The sequence below is a fragment of the Mytilus californianus genome, unplaced genomic scaffold, assembly GCF_021869535.1.
Source record: "Mytilus californianus isolate M0D057914Y unplaced genomic scaffold, xbMytCali1.0.p SCAF_6, whole genome shotgun sequence".
Classification (NCBI taxonomy): Eukaryota; Metazoa; Mollusca; class Bivalvia; order Mytilida; family Mytilidae; genus Mytilus; species Mytilus californianus.
In genome coordinates this window covers 101,077,586-101,095,155 of record NW_026262712.1, presented here as the reverse complement: position 1 = coordinate 101,095,155, position 17,570 = coordinate 101,077,586, and the positions used below count along the sequence as shown (strand labels likewise).

The following is a 17,570-nucleotide window of genomic DNA, read 5'->3' as shown; positions in this document are numbered from 1 at the left end:
TCAGGTGTACCCATCTGTACTTCTTCGGTTTACAAATTCAACCAATAGTCTAGAAGATATGATTTGACCATCCACCACAGGATAAGCTAATTTAACACTATTTAACTACTGAGATAGTGACTGACTGCCAAACCATTGAAATTACTGTCTGCTGATTAGATGATAGGGCATTTTGTAGTCTGTTGGAGGGAAACCAACGTTACGTATTATAATATTAATTTGTCCTCTACTGAATATTTCTGTTTTACAGTTAATAATACTACTAGACCATATAATTTCCACTTAAACACTCAAAAATACTGCAAAATAGAGGATGTTGAACGGTTTGCCAAAAAAAAAAAGAATGTTGTCATAACATTTCTTTTATCTTCCGTCTGTAAGCCTAATTGTTTGAAAATTTTGTAAATTGCAAACAGTCAAATTTAATAAAGGTTTGTGATTTTCAAGATTTCTAAAGAATAATTGTTTTAGCGATTTTTTGCAGGAATTAAAATTAAACATTTTTCTGATAAAGACTGAAAATTAAATGTATTATCTGAGCTGAACAGAATTTTCAACTTATTCAATAATTTTTAAACTTTTTTTTAACATACAGGCTTCCTCAAGTTTCCAAAATATTCTAAAGAAACACCAAATGAAAATATAATAGCGCTTTGAAGCACCCAAGATATATGCTTATGAGCCAGATTTTTTTTACTGCGGTGAAATGTAGAATTAATTCACTTGTCAAATTCAAGGGAACATAATTTTCGACCCTTTTTTGTATGCAACCGGATGTGATGTACAAGGATTTTGGGTTATTACACCTTTAACAGAAATTATAAGTAAATTAATGCCAAATTAATGTGCATACCTTTGTAATTGAGCAATGTCTGTGAAAATGCAAGTTTTTTGGATAAACAATGCATTGCCTTTGTCTCAAAAACATTTAACAGATCTTTCTCAAGACTTGTGCACTTGTCATGCTCTTGTAAGTCATCTAAAAACTTTCTTGCTCGAGATTTTCTATCGGTAATTCTTTCTAATCCTTCCTGATCAATATATATATTTTTTTGAACGCATTCGTCAATCATCAGCAGAGGGTCAATTTCATCTATGAGAAATGATCGGTGAGACCGAACAATCATAGTGTTAGGTATTCTAAGATCTGTTATCTTTCCATCTATAAAAAAGTGTAAATGAAATGCAATTACTTATTAAGTTTTTGTCTTGAGAAATCTACATTGATGAATAAAAATAACGTTTGTGACTGAATATTTGTTTGTAATATCTAGTCGCTGACCGTTTAAAACATGATGCTTAATCACTTGCAATATAGTATTCTATACGAGTAAAGCGATCGGTGCTTCATTTGAAACATGATCTATATACTGACCCTTCTCCGACATTGGTTGGGACTCATATAAAGCCTCCTTTTTATAATTGTATATGTAAATGTGCTGCATAAACTTACCGAAACTGTAATGAAAAAAATATTTCGTTATATAAAACAATTAATAACGGTAGTCATTATCTTGATGATATAGGTTGAAAGGAAGTAGATAGAGATGGCGGGCAATTACAAAAAGAGTTGCATAAACATTTGCAATTAGATTTAATTAGATTATTAATTTCTTGTCTGTATTAATTGTGGAAGTAATGTAAAGAAATTCGAAAATTCATAACTTCTAATTAAATTGAAACAACTATCAAAAGCAATTTTCTCTCGATAGCATCCTTATATTTATTTTCGCCCTGAACAGTTATTTTACTCCATTGTTTTATTATGCTTAAAAACAAAAGTTTACAATACAATTAACACCTTGAACCTGACAGTTCATTAAAATCAATAAAACATTAGAAATAAACGGATATAACATGCTCTGTGATAAAATTTTTAGTGATTCGGTATTTACATACTTAATTTCACGTGAATGCACGTTTCCGTAACATATAATTGTGAAATATACATGTACCTTCTGTTTCATGTGGCAGAATCGGCGTTGCTTCTAAATCACCGAGAATACGTCTGCAAATACTTGGATCTTTTATGCGCTCCAACGTTTTCTGCAAATGCAAATAAGCATTCTTTTGCATTTTTTGCAATAATCTTTCAATAAAAACTGATGTTTTGCTTGACTTTCCTGGACGTTTAATATCATCCAAATCATGCACGTCAAATACGTCAGCTTCCATAAAATCGTCAAGAATTTCATCTACATCAGTTGATGTAAGTTCCATTTCTAACATTTCTTTGTTTAATAATATTCTCTGTTCATCTTTTTTTGCATCTTAAACGTAAAAGCAAACATTCATAAACATTTTCTCAGTATGAAGGGAAAACGAATACATAATCATTTTAGAATATACTAAAACTTCTTTGCAAAGGAATATTATCCCCTACCTTATTTGATAACAATAATATTTACAAATAAGTTACATGTAACATATATGATATGGTCAATTGACCATTATAGGTTGCACGTTGTAAAAATAGCTGATTCAAAAACCTCGCCTTTTTATGTGCGATATATAATATTCATAGATATTTGGTTTTGTTTACGTACCGGCAAGTAAGAAAAAGCTATAAAGTAAAGATTAACTTGGAGAAATAACTTAAGGCAACCAAAATTTAAAGTTCTTTAAATTCTAAACAGAAATCTTAAGGTATGATAATTTTGAAACCAACCAAAAACGGGTTTAAATCAAATTACGCCGGACGTAGATGTGATACATTCAATCTGTATTTAAATAAGTGAAAGAACAAAGTTCCAATGTTCTCCGCGTTGAACTTATTTAATATACTAAAGAGCATAACTCATTTAAAAAAAAGTTAATCGTCCACCATTTTAGAACTTGTCCGAGATATTGTTGATATTAATCTATAGTATAAGTTTTATAAAAATCAGACAAGAATTGTACCCGTGAGAGCGCTAATAAGACCAAACGGACGGGCGAATGGGTGGATACACGGTCGGACAGACGAACGCCCGGTATTTCCATGTCCGCCGCAACGCGTTACGCGGGCGACAAAATGAGTTACTACTGTAAACTTTGTGTAGAGATGAGATTTTGCAGAAATTTAATAAAAACAATAAACCTAAAAAATACACGACACAATAATGATACAGTCATCTTTACAGTTCTAAAAACAAATCAATTATAAAATACTACACATATGAACATTTTCATTGAAGTCATTTTCTTTTTAGAATAGTATACGATAACATTGAGGCGAAATATAGCAAAGAGATATAATAACGCATGAGGCGAAACAAAACTGACAATAAACAAAGTAAAGACAAATAACAGTTTACAAAATATAATCTAGGACAGTTATTGCTGTTGACATGGGATGTTTATATAGTAAGTTCGTTTTAGGTAAATTTCAGCAGTATAGTTAGAGAAATATTGATTATGTACCGAAAAAATATCATCAAGATAACGGAACGCATTGTTGAATTTAACAATTGAATGGAATTTAGACGGTTCTTTACTGGGGTCGTCCAAAACTTTGATTCATTTCAGTAACGGAACACGTCTGTTAATACAGGGGCACAATTGGTGCCGATAGAAATACCTCCAATTTGTCGAAAAACTTCATTGCCGAAACGTACATCAATGTGTTTCAATCATCTCATCACATCTCCAGTTAGTATATCTATCTAGTATATTTACCTTTCTCATTAGAGAAAAAAAAACTTTATATGAGTTGCAGCAAATGAATTTGCAACCAGATTTATCAAACGACATTTGATTAGATAGGAAACTATTTGTTTGATAAGATTGTGTGGAAATGTAGTGTAGGAAAACTATCAATTTGCTAGAGACCTTTGTCTCTGTGCCTTTTGGTGTTACTTCGAAAACTTGTTTGTTGCTCGTCTTTCATTTTTGCTATGTGCTTTGTCTATATGCCGTTTTATGTTTCTTCGTTACATATATGACGTGGCTCTGTACTTATACATGCCGTCATTGTGTTATTGTACTATGGTAAATTTGTGTATTCTTGTCTTTAATCTTTACTAATATGCTTGGTCTGTATGCCATTTTGTGCTTCTTTGTTACATGTTTGTATGTGTTTTTTAGTGATTAGGATTATAGCACAATGTTGACTGCTGTATTATTGACATTTTTGCCTATTATGTCTGTTTGTTTTGTTCACGTATCGTTGTCAATGTAATGGAATTTAATGCGACTGTCATACAAGTGAGAGTTTTAGCTAGCTATGAAACCAGGTTCAATCCACCATTTTCTACATTTTCTACATGAGAAAATGCCTGTACCAAGTCAGGAATATGACAGTTGTTATCCATTTGTTTGATGTGTTTGAGCTTCTGATTTTGCCATTTGATTTAAAGGGACTTTCCGTTTTGAATATTCCTCGGAGTTTAGTATTTTTGTGAGTTTAATTTTTATATATAACCGAATGAAAAGGTCCGCCATAAGCGCGTAATTTATCTAAAACATCCAAAGAATTTTTCACACTTCAAAAATGGTCAAGTCCACTGTTTTCATATGTCTTATTGCAAAAATGAACGATAAGTTCTTTGATAGAAGTTAAGGAACTCGTTAAAAGCACCGTAAGATTAAAATAAGAACTCTATCTAGCAACGACGTTTAACGTTTTGTTATTTATGTAGTTTAGGTACAATACATAGTTGGGACCTTCATATGTTCCGAGGAGGCATTTAGCTGGGCTGTTGTAGTGACATGAATATTTACGTCATGATTCGCAGTGGATCATACAGCCTTGAATGCAGTAAAATGTATGATTTCATTCTTTTCAGAAAGGGCTTCCATGTAGTATTTTCGTCATAAAACCACCACATTGTTGGCTGTGTCGGCCGATACGAACACAATACTCTTTGCGATTACTTGAATTTTGTTTTTTAATCCTAGAAATGGGAGCATTACCTACTCTTTTATTTATTTCTAAATTATTTTCGAAATGTGAGATGCGAATATCGACAATATTCATACATTTATTTAAATAGGAATCATGTGACTTTTTGTCAGATTTCTCCCGTGTAAACTTTTTTTTAACAATTGGATGAAAGAGCATTTTTAATAACCTCACGACACTCTTCCAACTTATTTTTGACGGTGGACGATAATTTGGTCCTTCTTTTCAGAAAGTTGATAAACTTCTGTAATTATATGGCCAAAGGGGTCATATCTTAACTTCGATGTTTCACAGTCTTATGTTGTAGGAACCTTATTTTCTATACTGACGTCTGATGTAACTGATTTATATTTGAAAAATAAAACTTCTATTGTTTTTTTTATGCAAACAAGATATTATAACGTGGCACAATGCTATCAAAATATGGAGGTTTAAAGTCTTGAAAGGTAGCTATATATATAGTGTTATGAAAAATACTTGACAAATTAATAAAAACAATACCTCTATTGATGTATTTTTTTCTTAAAAAAATCTTTTTATGAAATTCAGGTTTGTCAATTTAAAGTGAACAGTCTACGATGACAAAAAGGGTGTAATAATCCGTAATTTAGACTGAAAAACGATTTCGTATCACACTCGTTATAAATGTAATTTACTTATTCGCATTTGACCCAGTTTGCATAATAAGTAATGTCTACCATTAAAATAAAATATAGATAAAAGATTATCGAGTGTTAAATTAGAACGATATGTATTTTGTTGATTGTGGTTAATGCGATTGCCATGAGACCTATAATTGCGTTGTTATTTTTTATCAACAGTAGTCATGATATCAATAGGATATTATAGATATGTCCCTTTGGCCCATGATATTGTCATTTACACATAGGGGATACGCGGTCTGTAGTCGTTTAATCCAAGAAAGTTCGCAAATTTTCGGGAATCTTCAAACTGTTCTGGTTGTTTATGAACTGTTTGGAGTGATAGAAGTTTGATGAATTTTATAATGTGTTTGTGTTTTTCAAAATGTTGGTAAATTAAACTTCTGAATTTCTTAGGTCTGCGGAAGCGGTATACATGTAGATGATCTTGTGTTCGTTTAAAAAAAAGAAATGACTTTTTGAAACGAACCCAAATCACAACTTTATCTAAAAATACCCGAAGTTATTTAAAAACATAAAACGTTATATGCCTACTTTATATTTCCTGCTTAAAGTATAAATAAATAAATTTAGAGAGTATATGAACAAACTGGAATAAATCTTGGAAGTAAATGAACAAAATGTAGCGAGAAATATACTGTCCACAACAGGCACTATATTTGTGAAATCAAAGGACGATAACTGTGCCCTCGGCCTAACTGCTCGACATGGGTTAAACATAACAAACATATAACAAACAAAGGACAAGAATAGCAAATATACTTAGTAAAACCATAGAAGGGGCAAATAGATAACCTAAACATTTGAATATTAAAGAAAGAGCAAAATATAATCATAGAAACTATCAGTAGACAGCTCTCTCACAAACAAACAACCCATAACTGTCATATATGGGCATATACTACTAGCACGGAGACACATTCTACAGCATCCACATAGTCAGTTTTCATACCAAAGGTGTGTTGTTCACTCCGTATTCCTCCACTAATAAAAACTAAGGGCCACAATAGAGCACAAAAGTGCATAAAGTGGCGTCAAACAGTAATCAAGAAATCAATCAATCTATTGGTTTTCTATAGACTCTTATATGTACACATATATATAAAACAATACCTTTACACGATGTTGGGTTTTCTTCTTCTGTATATATAAATGGTTCTCTGATTTTATCAGCTACATCCTTCTGGTGGTTTTCCACTATCCTCAAAAACGTTCGAAAATCTTCTGAACGTTGGATTGTCCGTATAACCTTATCAAGTATATTTTCTGCTTGCTCTCTTCGTGGGTTTTCGCACACATGCTCGAAGTTAATGCATTTAATAAACTTAGACATGCTAAGCTCATTGCTTATAGAAACAACGTCTAAATTTTCTTTCAAATATTTCCAGTGTCGTGTAATTGAGCGAATGTAAAACTGACATGTATTATATGTTCGTTTGTGACCCAAGTCAACTATAAATGAAGATAAATAACACATAACAAAAAAAGTAGCAGTTAATTATAATCTGCAATTGTATAAAAACACATATGTGTTTGTAGAAAAAAATTGTTAATGAGTTATCTCTCAGACTTCTGCCATTGAAAAATTATGGTAAACTGGTCAAAAATGTCCTATGATTTCAACTAAAATCAATATTTTTCAAAAACATATTACCAAATAACTACATGACTGATTTATATCAAATAAATACCATTAGATGTAGAAATGTTTAAAGGTTTATTGTTTATTTGGCCATCATATAATTCATGCTCATTTTTATTTTTTGACGAGTTGAGCACGAAGAAAAATATTTTACTATGTATTCTAACCAAATTAAAATCGTAAAAATATGCATTTGTGTTTAACCCATCAAATAATGAAAACAAACCTAACAAAAATTATGGCCAAATAAACAATAAAACTTCACACATTTCTCCATCTTACAGTATCTGTTTTATAAAAATCGCTCATAAAGTTACTTGGTTATATATTTTTTAAAAATATCGACTTTAGTTGAAATGATAGGACAAATTTTGAGTGGGAACTCACTTTTGCCTATGTCTGCACATCTTGGCAAAAAAAAAAAAAAAACTAAAAAAAATAAAGTAATATTTTTTCAAGTACAGTATTGAATATTTTAGTGACTTCAAAATGTTCAGAAAGAGCGAATTGTTTTATTCTTGTTTTCATGATTCACTGAACAAAATCAAATTTTGCATATTTATACACTTTCGTATCATAAAGGTTGTGCAATACATTTACAAACTGCCCAAATCTATTTTGTTCCCTTGTTAATAGAAAATAAAATGATATAAAAATATTAAAATTAAATAACTCTGTATAACAGAAGTAATGAAAATATCGTATGGATCCTTTTTTCGATCTAATTTGGTTTTTTTGTACTTGTTTATCACCTCCATGCTTTACAAAGTTTGGTTTTCTGTAAGTGATGTGAGTATTTTGGTCATGCAGTCATTAAATAATACCTATTTTGCAATCAATAGTAGCAACTTGTTTTTCTTGAGTTGATACTATCATTACATCTCTCGGGGATCCATTTTGCATCGTGGCATCATCATCATCTCTTGCACCAGTAACATCATCTATAAATCTGCTTATTTCTTCATGCAGCACATTTTTATCACGGAAAGCGCAGTTATGTATGTCAACATCTAATTTTAAAACCGATGATCGCTTTTCGCATAAGAAGTCATATTCTCCTTGATCAGACCCTGAAAGCAAATAACATACCCTATTAGACCACTTTTGATTATGTCAAGTTCGTCAATTATTCGCGCATTTAAGAAGTCGTTTACCAGATATACTTTGTAAAGAATCACTCTGATTCAAACAAAAAATTATCTGAAACTGACATTATCAAGATGCTTGATTTTTTGATTGACAACATATTTGTTACGTTTGGAGGAAGCGTTTTTCAACAGACTGTCGGAATTCCAATGGGAACCAATTGTGCCCCTCTTCTTGCCGACTGTGTTTCTTTATTATTATGAGGCTGATTTCATACAGGAACTTCTTAGGAAGAAAGATAAAAAGTTAGCAATATCCTTTAACTTCACGTTCCGCTATATAGATGATGTTCTCTCACTAAATAATACAAAATTTGGTGACTGTGTTGAACGAATCTATCCCATCGAACTAGAGATAAAGGATACTACAGATACAGTTAAGTTTGCCTCATATCTTGACTTACATCTAGAAGTTGACAATGAGGGTCGGTTGAAAACAAAACTTTACGACAAAAGAGATGATTTCAGCTTCCCAATTGTGAACTTTACATTTCTATGTAGCAACATTCCAGCAGCGCCTGCATACGGAGTATATATCTCCCAATTGATACGATATTCCCGGGCTTGTATTTCCTATCATGATTTCCTTGATAGAGGATTGCTGCTCACAAGGAAGCTATTAAACCAAGGGTTCCAAATGGTGAAGTTTAAATCATCCTTTCATAAATTTTTCGGACGCCATCAGGAGTTGGTTGACCGTTATTGAATAACCGTTTCACAGATGATATCGGATATGTTCCTTATGTCGTAACTACAATACCTTTCACTTTTCAAGAATGTGACCTACCGAATTAGACTATTTACCGGATTTTTAATAACACAAACAACACGACGGGTGCCACATGTGGAGCAGGATCTGCTTACCCTTCCGGAACACCTGAGATCACCCCCAGTTTTTGGTGGGGTTCGTGTTGCTTAGTCTTTAGTTTTCTATGTTGTGTCATCTGTACTATTATTTGTTTGTTTGTCTTTTTATTTTTGGCCATGGCGTTGTCAGTTTGTTTTCGATCTATGAGTTTGACTGTCCCTCTGGTATCTTTCGTACCTCTCTTATATAGGAGTTTGCCTGTATCCATGCACCATTTAGGTTCATCAAGCGTCTTTGTGATCGTCATTATGCATAATATACTAGAAATAATGTCTGCTCCGTATTAACTTAATCACAATTTCTCAATGACAGCAGTGTTGATGAGCAATTATAAGAATTTAATTTGACGAATTAATTCGTGCAATATAGCATCATATTTTTTTAAACCACTCGGTTAACATTGAAAGGAAGTGACGATGCATCTAAACGCACGAACGATGTTCACTAAAACCAAAGGTTTTGACGGAAATTCAATTAACTCTAAAGTTGTCTAATATGAAAAACAAAAATTATAACTTTTGTGAACAGAAATATGTAAACATTATTTACTTATTGCAACTGTTATCTTTTGTTTTATATAACAAAATCCCGACTAAATCATACCGCTAGAAAAAGCATCATTATCATTTTCTGTCAATACTGCATCCAAAACTTTTCCTGGTGTTTGGTGTATATCAGCATGTAAGAAAAGCTGTTGTAAAAAAAGATCCAAAACGTCATGCAGTATTTTCTTGGTACTAAAGCTGGCGTTGGATATTGTGATATCTAGAATGAGACTTCCAATCTCACCGCCTAATAATTTCACTTCGCTTGATCCGTCATTTAGTTTTTGCTTTATTTCGTCCAACCTTTTAATTACCGCAGGTACATCCATATTTGCATCCCTAGTATAAATAGAATATCTTGTACTGTTGGTACCTACACAAAATAGAAATAAGGATTAAGGTTTAAATAACAATGTTTTTTATGTTTAACAAACAATAGATACTTTTTAAACGATATGGAAATATCATAAATTCTGTACGTTTATTACAAGTACATTTAACATTTATATAAAATTGTCACCTTCCTGACATTCTAGTAATCGATTCTTTAAAAACAAACAACAAGAATTTAATACATTCTTTTGATGTGTATGAGCTTTTGATTTTGCAATTTGATAAGGGACTTTCCGTTTTGAAATTTCCTTTTTACATTTATATTTCCTTATTGATTAAATAAAACTTGACCCTTAATGAAAAACTAAATGCTGCCTCTTTACCTAATGCACTATAACGCGAGTATATATATCTTAGGATAGATTGATTGTTATTGTTTCCTAAACTCCAATTGCAAGTATTTTATACATAGGAAAGTCATGGGATGCCAATATTTCCATTCCAAATTGAACCTTTGGGTAAAGATTGAACAAGCGGAAACTTACACACACGTCGCCTTTTAGTTCCAGATATGTTCATTGTTTGTTCATGAATCATGACTTCAATTTTACTAGAAAGATGTTTTACATAGCGAACAATTCTGTTTATAATTTTAAAGCCTTTTCTCTCAATTTCCGTTTACACTTTGATTCTCGTAAATGGAAGTTGTCATTTCTTTGTCATTATCGTAAATGATTTTTGAGATTATCACAAAATTTGTACTCGAACAGGAGAAATTCTTGAACGCAGAACAGTTTGCTGTCCAAATAAAAAATCATATATAACCACGCATTACTCTTTAACATATGTATGTATAACAGATGATGCCAAAACCAACCTTTTTTGTACTGTAATGGTTATATTGCAATTTGTTTAATAAAACTAATGAAAAATAAAGGAAGTCATTGATTGTATTTAAATGTTACAAAACAAGTTTTCAATAAATACATATCAATGTTAATATATTTGAACTCAAACTATATAATACAAAACAATCTTGTAATGCACGAGGTAGTATTGAATGACTTAATAATTAACTGGACTTCTATTTTGAAAAATATGGAGTTCTTGGTAGAAAATTTGTAGATTAGATATATTGGACAAGAATGTTGTAAATGGTGCAGCTTCTAAGCGCAGATTTTGAATTCCAATATATTCTAAAACTTTATTTCATTAAATTACGAATAACGAAATCGCGTTAATTGAGTCAAGTTTTAGTGAAATATAGAAAATACTAAAATCAGGAGTTCAAACCCGATATCTTGTGGGATTGGAAGTCAATAACTAGGTTTCAATTGTCTTAACGATTTGAGTCAGTAATATCTTCCAACCAGTCAAAAGATAGCATTCACTTCGAAGACTGTTGATTGCTAAACTCTTAATACCGTCTCTGGAGAGACGGTAATGATAGATATTGCTATCATATAAGGTACATTCATGTGTATTTTAAATGTTTCACTGCTACATATTGCCGGGAAAACATTGAATGATACCATATGAGGAGAGACTCGCCTGAATTGTACAAGACCGATTCGCCTAGCTGAAATTTTCGCATTCGATTCGAGAAAGGTATCAAAAGTTCGCAGGAGACATCTAACTGTACCCGTATGAATTTGACTTAGAGTACGACAGTGTTTGCAGTTATATTTAGTGTTTTGTGCTTATAGCGTTAAGGAATTGACTATCCTTTAGTTAAAAATCCTGTTGAATATATACAAACCAAGAAAAAAAACCCAATAGAAACTACTTATCTCCAAACGGAGCGAGGCCGACTTTTTGACAAAATAAGCGTATTCTGCTATGTATGCATAACTAGGTGTTCGAATCCAGGCTCAGTCGGAATGCACCGATTGGGAATAGAACATAATCAGTAAATTTACAATTAAAGTTAGGCATCACAAATCGAGGTACGAACGCTGGTAATTTTACCTCGAAGTTGGGTACAATGGCGTATTGTAATATACGCAGGACACGACATTTTCTATAACTGAAAGTAAAATCCATTAATAAGAAAATGACGAAATTGCGTTCACATTCGGATATTTCCATGGGAAGACCCAAAAAAACTCTATCACTTCGCACATTCCTGGAAAAATTGAGCAGTATAGGAACCAAAAGGATTCACTTTCCGACAATTCATGCTCCTGGGGGGCCTATTATCTTGGATGTCTAGTTAGAAATGCCACTTTTAAGTAAAAACAGGTAACAGAAATGTTTTCTGATGAATAAGTCTTTCACGATCAGAATAATTCGTTGATAAAAAATCAGCACAAAAATGCTTATAGTTTACTGCACTATCTGACACACTTAAGATTTGTTGTATAATATATTATGATATTATAGATACACAGCTCATGTTTTCTTTAATGATTCGTATAGGATTGTGTGTCGCCTTTTATGTTAAAAAGTAATGCATTTTTCTTTAATTTTAGTGCACATTATAATTGAGGATGTTGAATGAATTTGAAAGACATTTTCCTTTTTTTCTAATTTGTTCCGCCTTTTCAAAATACATAGGATTTTTTTCACAGATTTTGAAGTAGACTTATATTCACGATCCGATGCCATATCTTTCACGATCCGATCGCTATGCTTGACCACCATTACGTATTCTTTTACGATCATTTTCTTCAGTACACCGAATTAGAACCGTGCTACTTTTGTGTTCAGTGGCTGCGCAATTTTTCAAGGGTTGTTTACGCTGTCCAGTTTAAAGGCTCTTTCAAAACTTCAAATCGTTTAAGAAAAATGGGTTAAATGCATTTATATGCATTTTTATATCAAACATTCATGCTCCTTAAAGTTTCCAAATTCTATACTCTTTCATAATACACTCAGAACACAGCACGTAAATCCTGCCGAATATGAATCATATTTTGACGGCCGCGTTAATAAGACTGCAAAGCAACATTGGTTTTATGATAAACGCAGAAATATCTGCACTGTTTGCATGAACTTTTTGGCTGGACTTGCTATGATATTAATTTTAATCAATATTCTGAATATGAATTTAACATATAAACATATAGTTAATAGACGATTTAGTTTAAAAGCCAGTTATATTTTGTAGGCACCTTTTTATAGCTATAGCCTGTATGTTGCTATACAGATCATGTTTTTTTTTGTTTTTTTTGTTGGTGGTTGGGAAGGATAAAGAAATAAAATTATCAAAAACATTTATGAAGAAAAGTAATGTACATGTACATTTTTTTATAAGGACATTATTCAGTATAAACAAATTCACATTTTTATGACAGAAAACATTTATCATAAGACATAACTGACAAGTTTGGACCTCTCCAGTTTGCGAAAATCTGAATGCAAGTACATGTATATCTTTTTGAGATGTTGTGTTGTTAGGTTGCTGCCTCGTAAGCGAATATTTATTATCTCCGTTTATTAATTCTTAATATTATTGGTTAAAGCAGTAAGGGAATTTCGAACATTTTTTTCTTAGTTTAAGGTGTAATACCATCAAATCATAGTACGTCACATGCGGTTGCATACGAATAAGGGTCTAAAAAAAATTATCCCTTGAATTTGACAGTTGTAAGAAAGTAATCCTACTTTTCATTGCAGTACAAAATTCCAGGGACATACACATATATCGCGGGTGTTACAAAGCACCATTATTTAGATTAGAAACTTGAGGTTACATGGTTACTATAAAGCTTGTACACAGGAAAGATAAGGATGAACATATGATTTGTAAACTTCCAGTGATTGTTATTTTCTTATATGCAATGAAACATTATGTGAATTTTTTTCTATAGTACTTGACAGGATAACATTTTACTCATGCCAAGTATTTCTTTATTGAAACAAATATAAATTCTTCACAATTTTTTGAAAAGTGCAAATTTAACAAAAATTGATAGGGGGAAATCAATGGTGGTATTACACCTAATAGGACAGAAACAAATTAGTTCTAAATCTTTGCATCATAATCTTGCTTTATAATATCTTCATTAACTAGAGGCTCTAAAGAGCCTGTGTCGCTCACCTTGGTCTATGTGCACTTTAAACAAAGGACACTCTCCAACAAGAATAGACATCATGACATAAAACTCTATTTTGTTGATCTTGTATTACTGATCTTAAAGTCGGTTTAGCTTCTCTTTATCTTCTTTAGTTTTTGCTCAAAACACAAAAAAGGGTAACAAAAAAATCCTCATTTAAGGGCAATCACTCATATGAAGAGTGACAGTCTACTAACTACATCAGCAAAATTTGACTTTTTAATAGATCTTGCCTTGCTGATCAATTTTATGATTTAAAGTGTTTATTAATCTATTGTAATTTTAATCATATTTATAAGGCATAACACGAAAAAACGTTTCTCTCTAAATATCATAGTTTTCATGATAATAGGCAAACATGATACAAAATGGTAAAATTTGTCATTTATTGGCTATAACACCTATACGATTTTGTCTAACAGTTTTGACGTATATGGACAATTGGTAGAGCTCATTATTCTGAACACTTTTGCTCCATTTTTTCTCTATTTATTCAAAAAATAATAGACAAAACTTGCATTTTACCCCTATATATGTTCTATTTTTAGCCATGTTAGCCATGTTGGTTGGTAGACATATTTTTAAAACTAGATACCCTTATGGTGATTATTGTCAAGTTTGGTTAAATTTGTCTCTGTAGTTTCAGAGGAGAAGATTTTTGTAATCTTAAATTTACAAAAAAATGTAAAAAATTGACTTTAAAGGGCAATAACTCCTTAAATGTTCAATTGACCAGTTAGGTCAAAAACTGCAAAAGTTCCTTAAAATTTCCAATTCAGGGACAGCAACCCAACAATGGGTTGTCTGATGCTTCTTAAAATTTTAGAGCAGATAGATATTGACCTGATGAACATTTTAACTCTTTGTCAGATTTGCTCTAATTGCTTTAGTTTCAGAGATATAAAGCAAGAACTGCATTTTGCCCCCATGTTCTATATTTAGCCATGGTTGCCATCTTGGTTGATGGGCGGTATCATCGGATATATTTTTCAAACTAGATATCTCAAGGATGATTTAGGTCATGTTTGGTTTTATTTGGCTAAGTAGTTTCAGAGGAGTAGATTTTTGTAAAAGTTAACGGACGACGACGACGGACGACGGACGATGACGGGCGCCAAATGATGAGAAAAGTTCACTTGGCCCTTTCTGGCCAGGTGAGCTAAAAATAAAGGAATGATAAGATCAATGAATTATACAGTTTTTCTTTGACAGGCAATCTGTAAAAACATGTGTTGTAGGTCATTAAAACCACGTGACGTAGTAACCCATCATGCATTCGCAATAATTAGTTGGATTGGTCAAATTAGAGCTTAGGCGAATATTATGTTGCATCAATTAAACAAACAACTATATTGGCGGGAACATTTTATGCTTATCAAGATAATTTGAATCCACAAATGAAAATGTGTGAAATTTACAAATATAATTGTTATACGCACATGAACGTTAATGGTCTACAATCTGTAACAGTTGATACTTGTATTTCGGCATTGCACAAAGTAATGTGTTCTCTTACAGTTGATGGCCATCATTAAATCCGTTTGACGTTGGGTGTGTACTGATTGATATTTTAGTCTGAGATACTAGAAAATGATTTTTTATTAGTTAATTGCTATTGCTTTAACTAGCTTTCAATAACTGCGAGTACTCTCAGATCTTTACTTTGTGGAATTTTTGTATTTGCTAGATACTTTTGTGCTTAGTATCGATCGGATGAAATAAGCCCCTTTCAATTCATTTTTATAGTTTGTTCACATGTTGTGCTGTTACACCATGTTACACTATCATGTGAACAATTATTGTCTGAATTTTTGAAACTTACGTCTCGGACAAGTTTGAACGTCAGTGCCGATTCATTATTTTTAGAAGGGTTATGTTCCTTGCAAATATTAATTTTATGGAAAATTGTATTGTATTGTAAGCGCTCTGACATGAATAATTTTTGCCGAAAATCAGTGCCGATCAAATATTTTTGAAAGAGTTATACCCGTTGGAAGGAAATTTCGCGCTGCCATGCGTACAATTCTTTTCAGATTTTTATAAAACTTATATCAAAGGTTTGTATTAGCAATATCCGGTCGAAAACCAGTGCCAATCAACTATTTTTTTTTAAGTTATGCCCATTGGAAATATCAATTATATAGAAAATTGCATTGTTAGCGTTATCATGTGTACAATTTTTGCCAGATTTTTGGGAAATTTATATCAAGGGCTGGTATCAGCAATATTTGGGAAATTTAAAAAATCATTGCTGATCAAATATTTTGAAAACAGTTATGCCCCTTGTAAATATTAACTATATAGGAAATTGCATTGAATTTGCTTTCAAGCTTTTATTTCTCTAAGATATTCATAAAAAGTTCTTGGTTGAAACTTTCATATTGTTACATATTATCTAAAACGTCAAGATCAAAATGAATATTGTTGAAGCTTTTCTGCTATCATCTTTGTTATTCTTTGGCCAGAACAGTAAATCATCGATTTTTTACTGAAACAACATCCAGTTAATATACAATGCATAATACTGATTGATATTCCTGGCAATACACATGTTTTGTGTGCCTTTAAGGCAATAACCTACTTTCAACAGTGTTACATTCACAGGTTTTGCCCTCTGTTCCTCTGTTTTGTATTCATTATTAATGTTAGATATCGTAGATTGTCAACAATCCTAAAAATTATAGAGTGAAGTTAGCGTATCTTTGCAGACAACCAATGTAGGTTGCACTTTGTAAATATAGCTGTTTCACAAACCACGCCTCTTTTGGGGAGATATATAATTTTATTTTTTGTTGTTAACGTACTGGTTCCCAGATAGGATCTCTCTGTTTCATCCCGTAGAGACGTAACTTGGGACTGTTACCAGTATAAATAAAAAATATAGCGGCAGCCTTGAATTCTGAGGGAGACACAAATCAGGGGTAGTTCAGAATTTAAGTACAAGTTTAAGCTCTTAGAAGTTCGTGGCATATAAATGTTGAAAATGTGCCGCACAGCCCTATATTTTGAACTTTGAAAAAAATAGTAGTGCATATGATCTGAGCTTTCCGTTTTAGGATTAATTTTTTTCGAAACTTCATAGTAAAAGTTGTACAGTTTTAGCCGTAAAAGGAGTTCCTATGGGAAATTGCATTATCCACTGTCTGTAATTGCATCAGGACAAAACATGACATACATTTTCAAAATTTAATAAAATTCAAAATCAAAACTCAAATTAAAAATGAACTCAGCAGATCAAATTTACTTAGTTTTTACAGCCTAACATGAAATTACCAAAACCATTTACCTTATACAAGAGGTTCGTATACTAGTATATTGAGAGGAAGGACCTTTGTGATTGTGATGTAACTAATTCAGAGATCGTTGGCATAGTTGCTGAAATAGAACGCAATTTGGCAGATAAGAGGATTCAGTATAATAGATAAATACTTCAAT

The 17,570-nt window shown here is 31.9% G+C and overlaps 2 protein-coding genes across 3 annotated transcripts in view; one reads left to right on the top strand and one right to left on the bottom strand.

Annotated features, from left to right (window-relative positions):
• Positions 1-17,570, top strand: part of LOC127706696 (multidrug resistance-associated protein 1-like) — a 193,882-nt gene that overhangs the window by 79,399 nt on the left and 96,913 nt on the right. The gene's annotated exons all lie outside the window — the stretch shown is intronic.
• LOC127704251 (uncharacterized) overlaps positions 1-17,570 on the bottom strand; it is a 52,084-nt gene that overhangs the window by 13,442 nt on the left and 21,072 nt on the right. For both annotated transcript variants that reach the window (XM_052208201.1, XM_052208202.1), the window contains exons 5-9: positions 9,803-10,117; positions 8,011-8,256; positions 6,658-6,996; positions 1,956-2,270; positions 854-1,162 (exon numbers count right to left, since the gene is read on the bottom strand). In XM_052208201.1, coding sequence (XP_052064161.1) covers positions 854-1,162; positions 1,956-2,270; positions 6,658-6,996; positions 8,011-8,256; positions 9,803-10,117 — 1,524 coding nt within the window. The remainder of the gene's footprint in view (positions 1-853; positions 1,163-1,955; positions 2,271-6,657; positions 6,997-8,010; positions 8,257-9,802; positions 10,118-17,570) is intronic.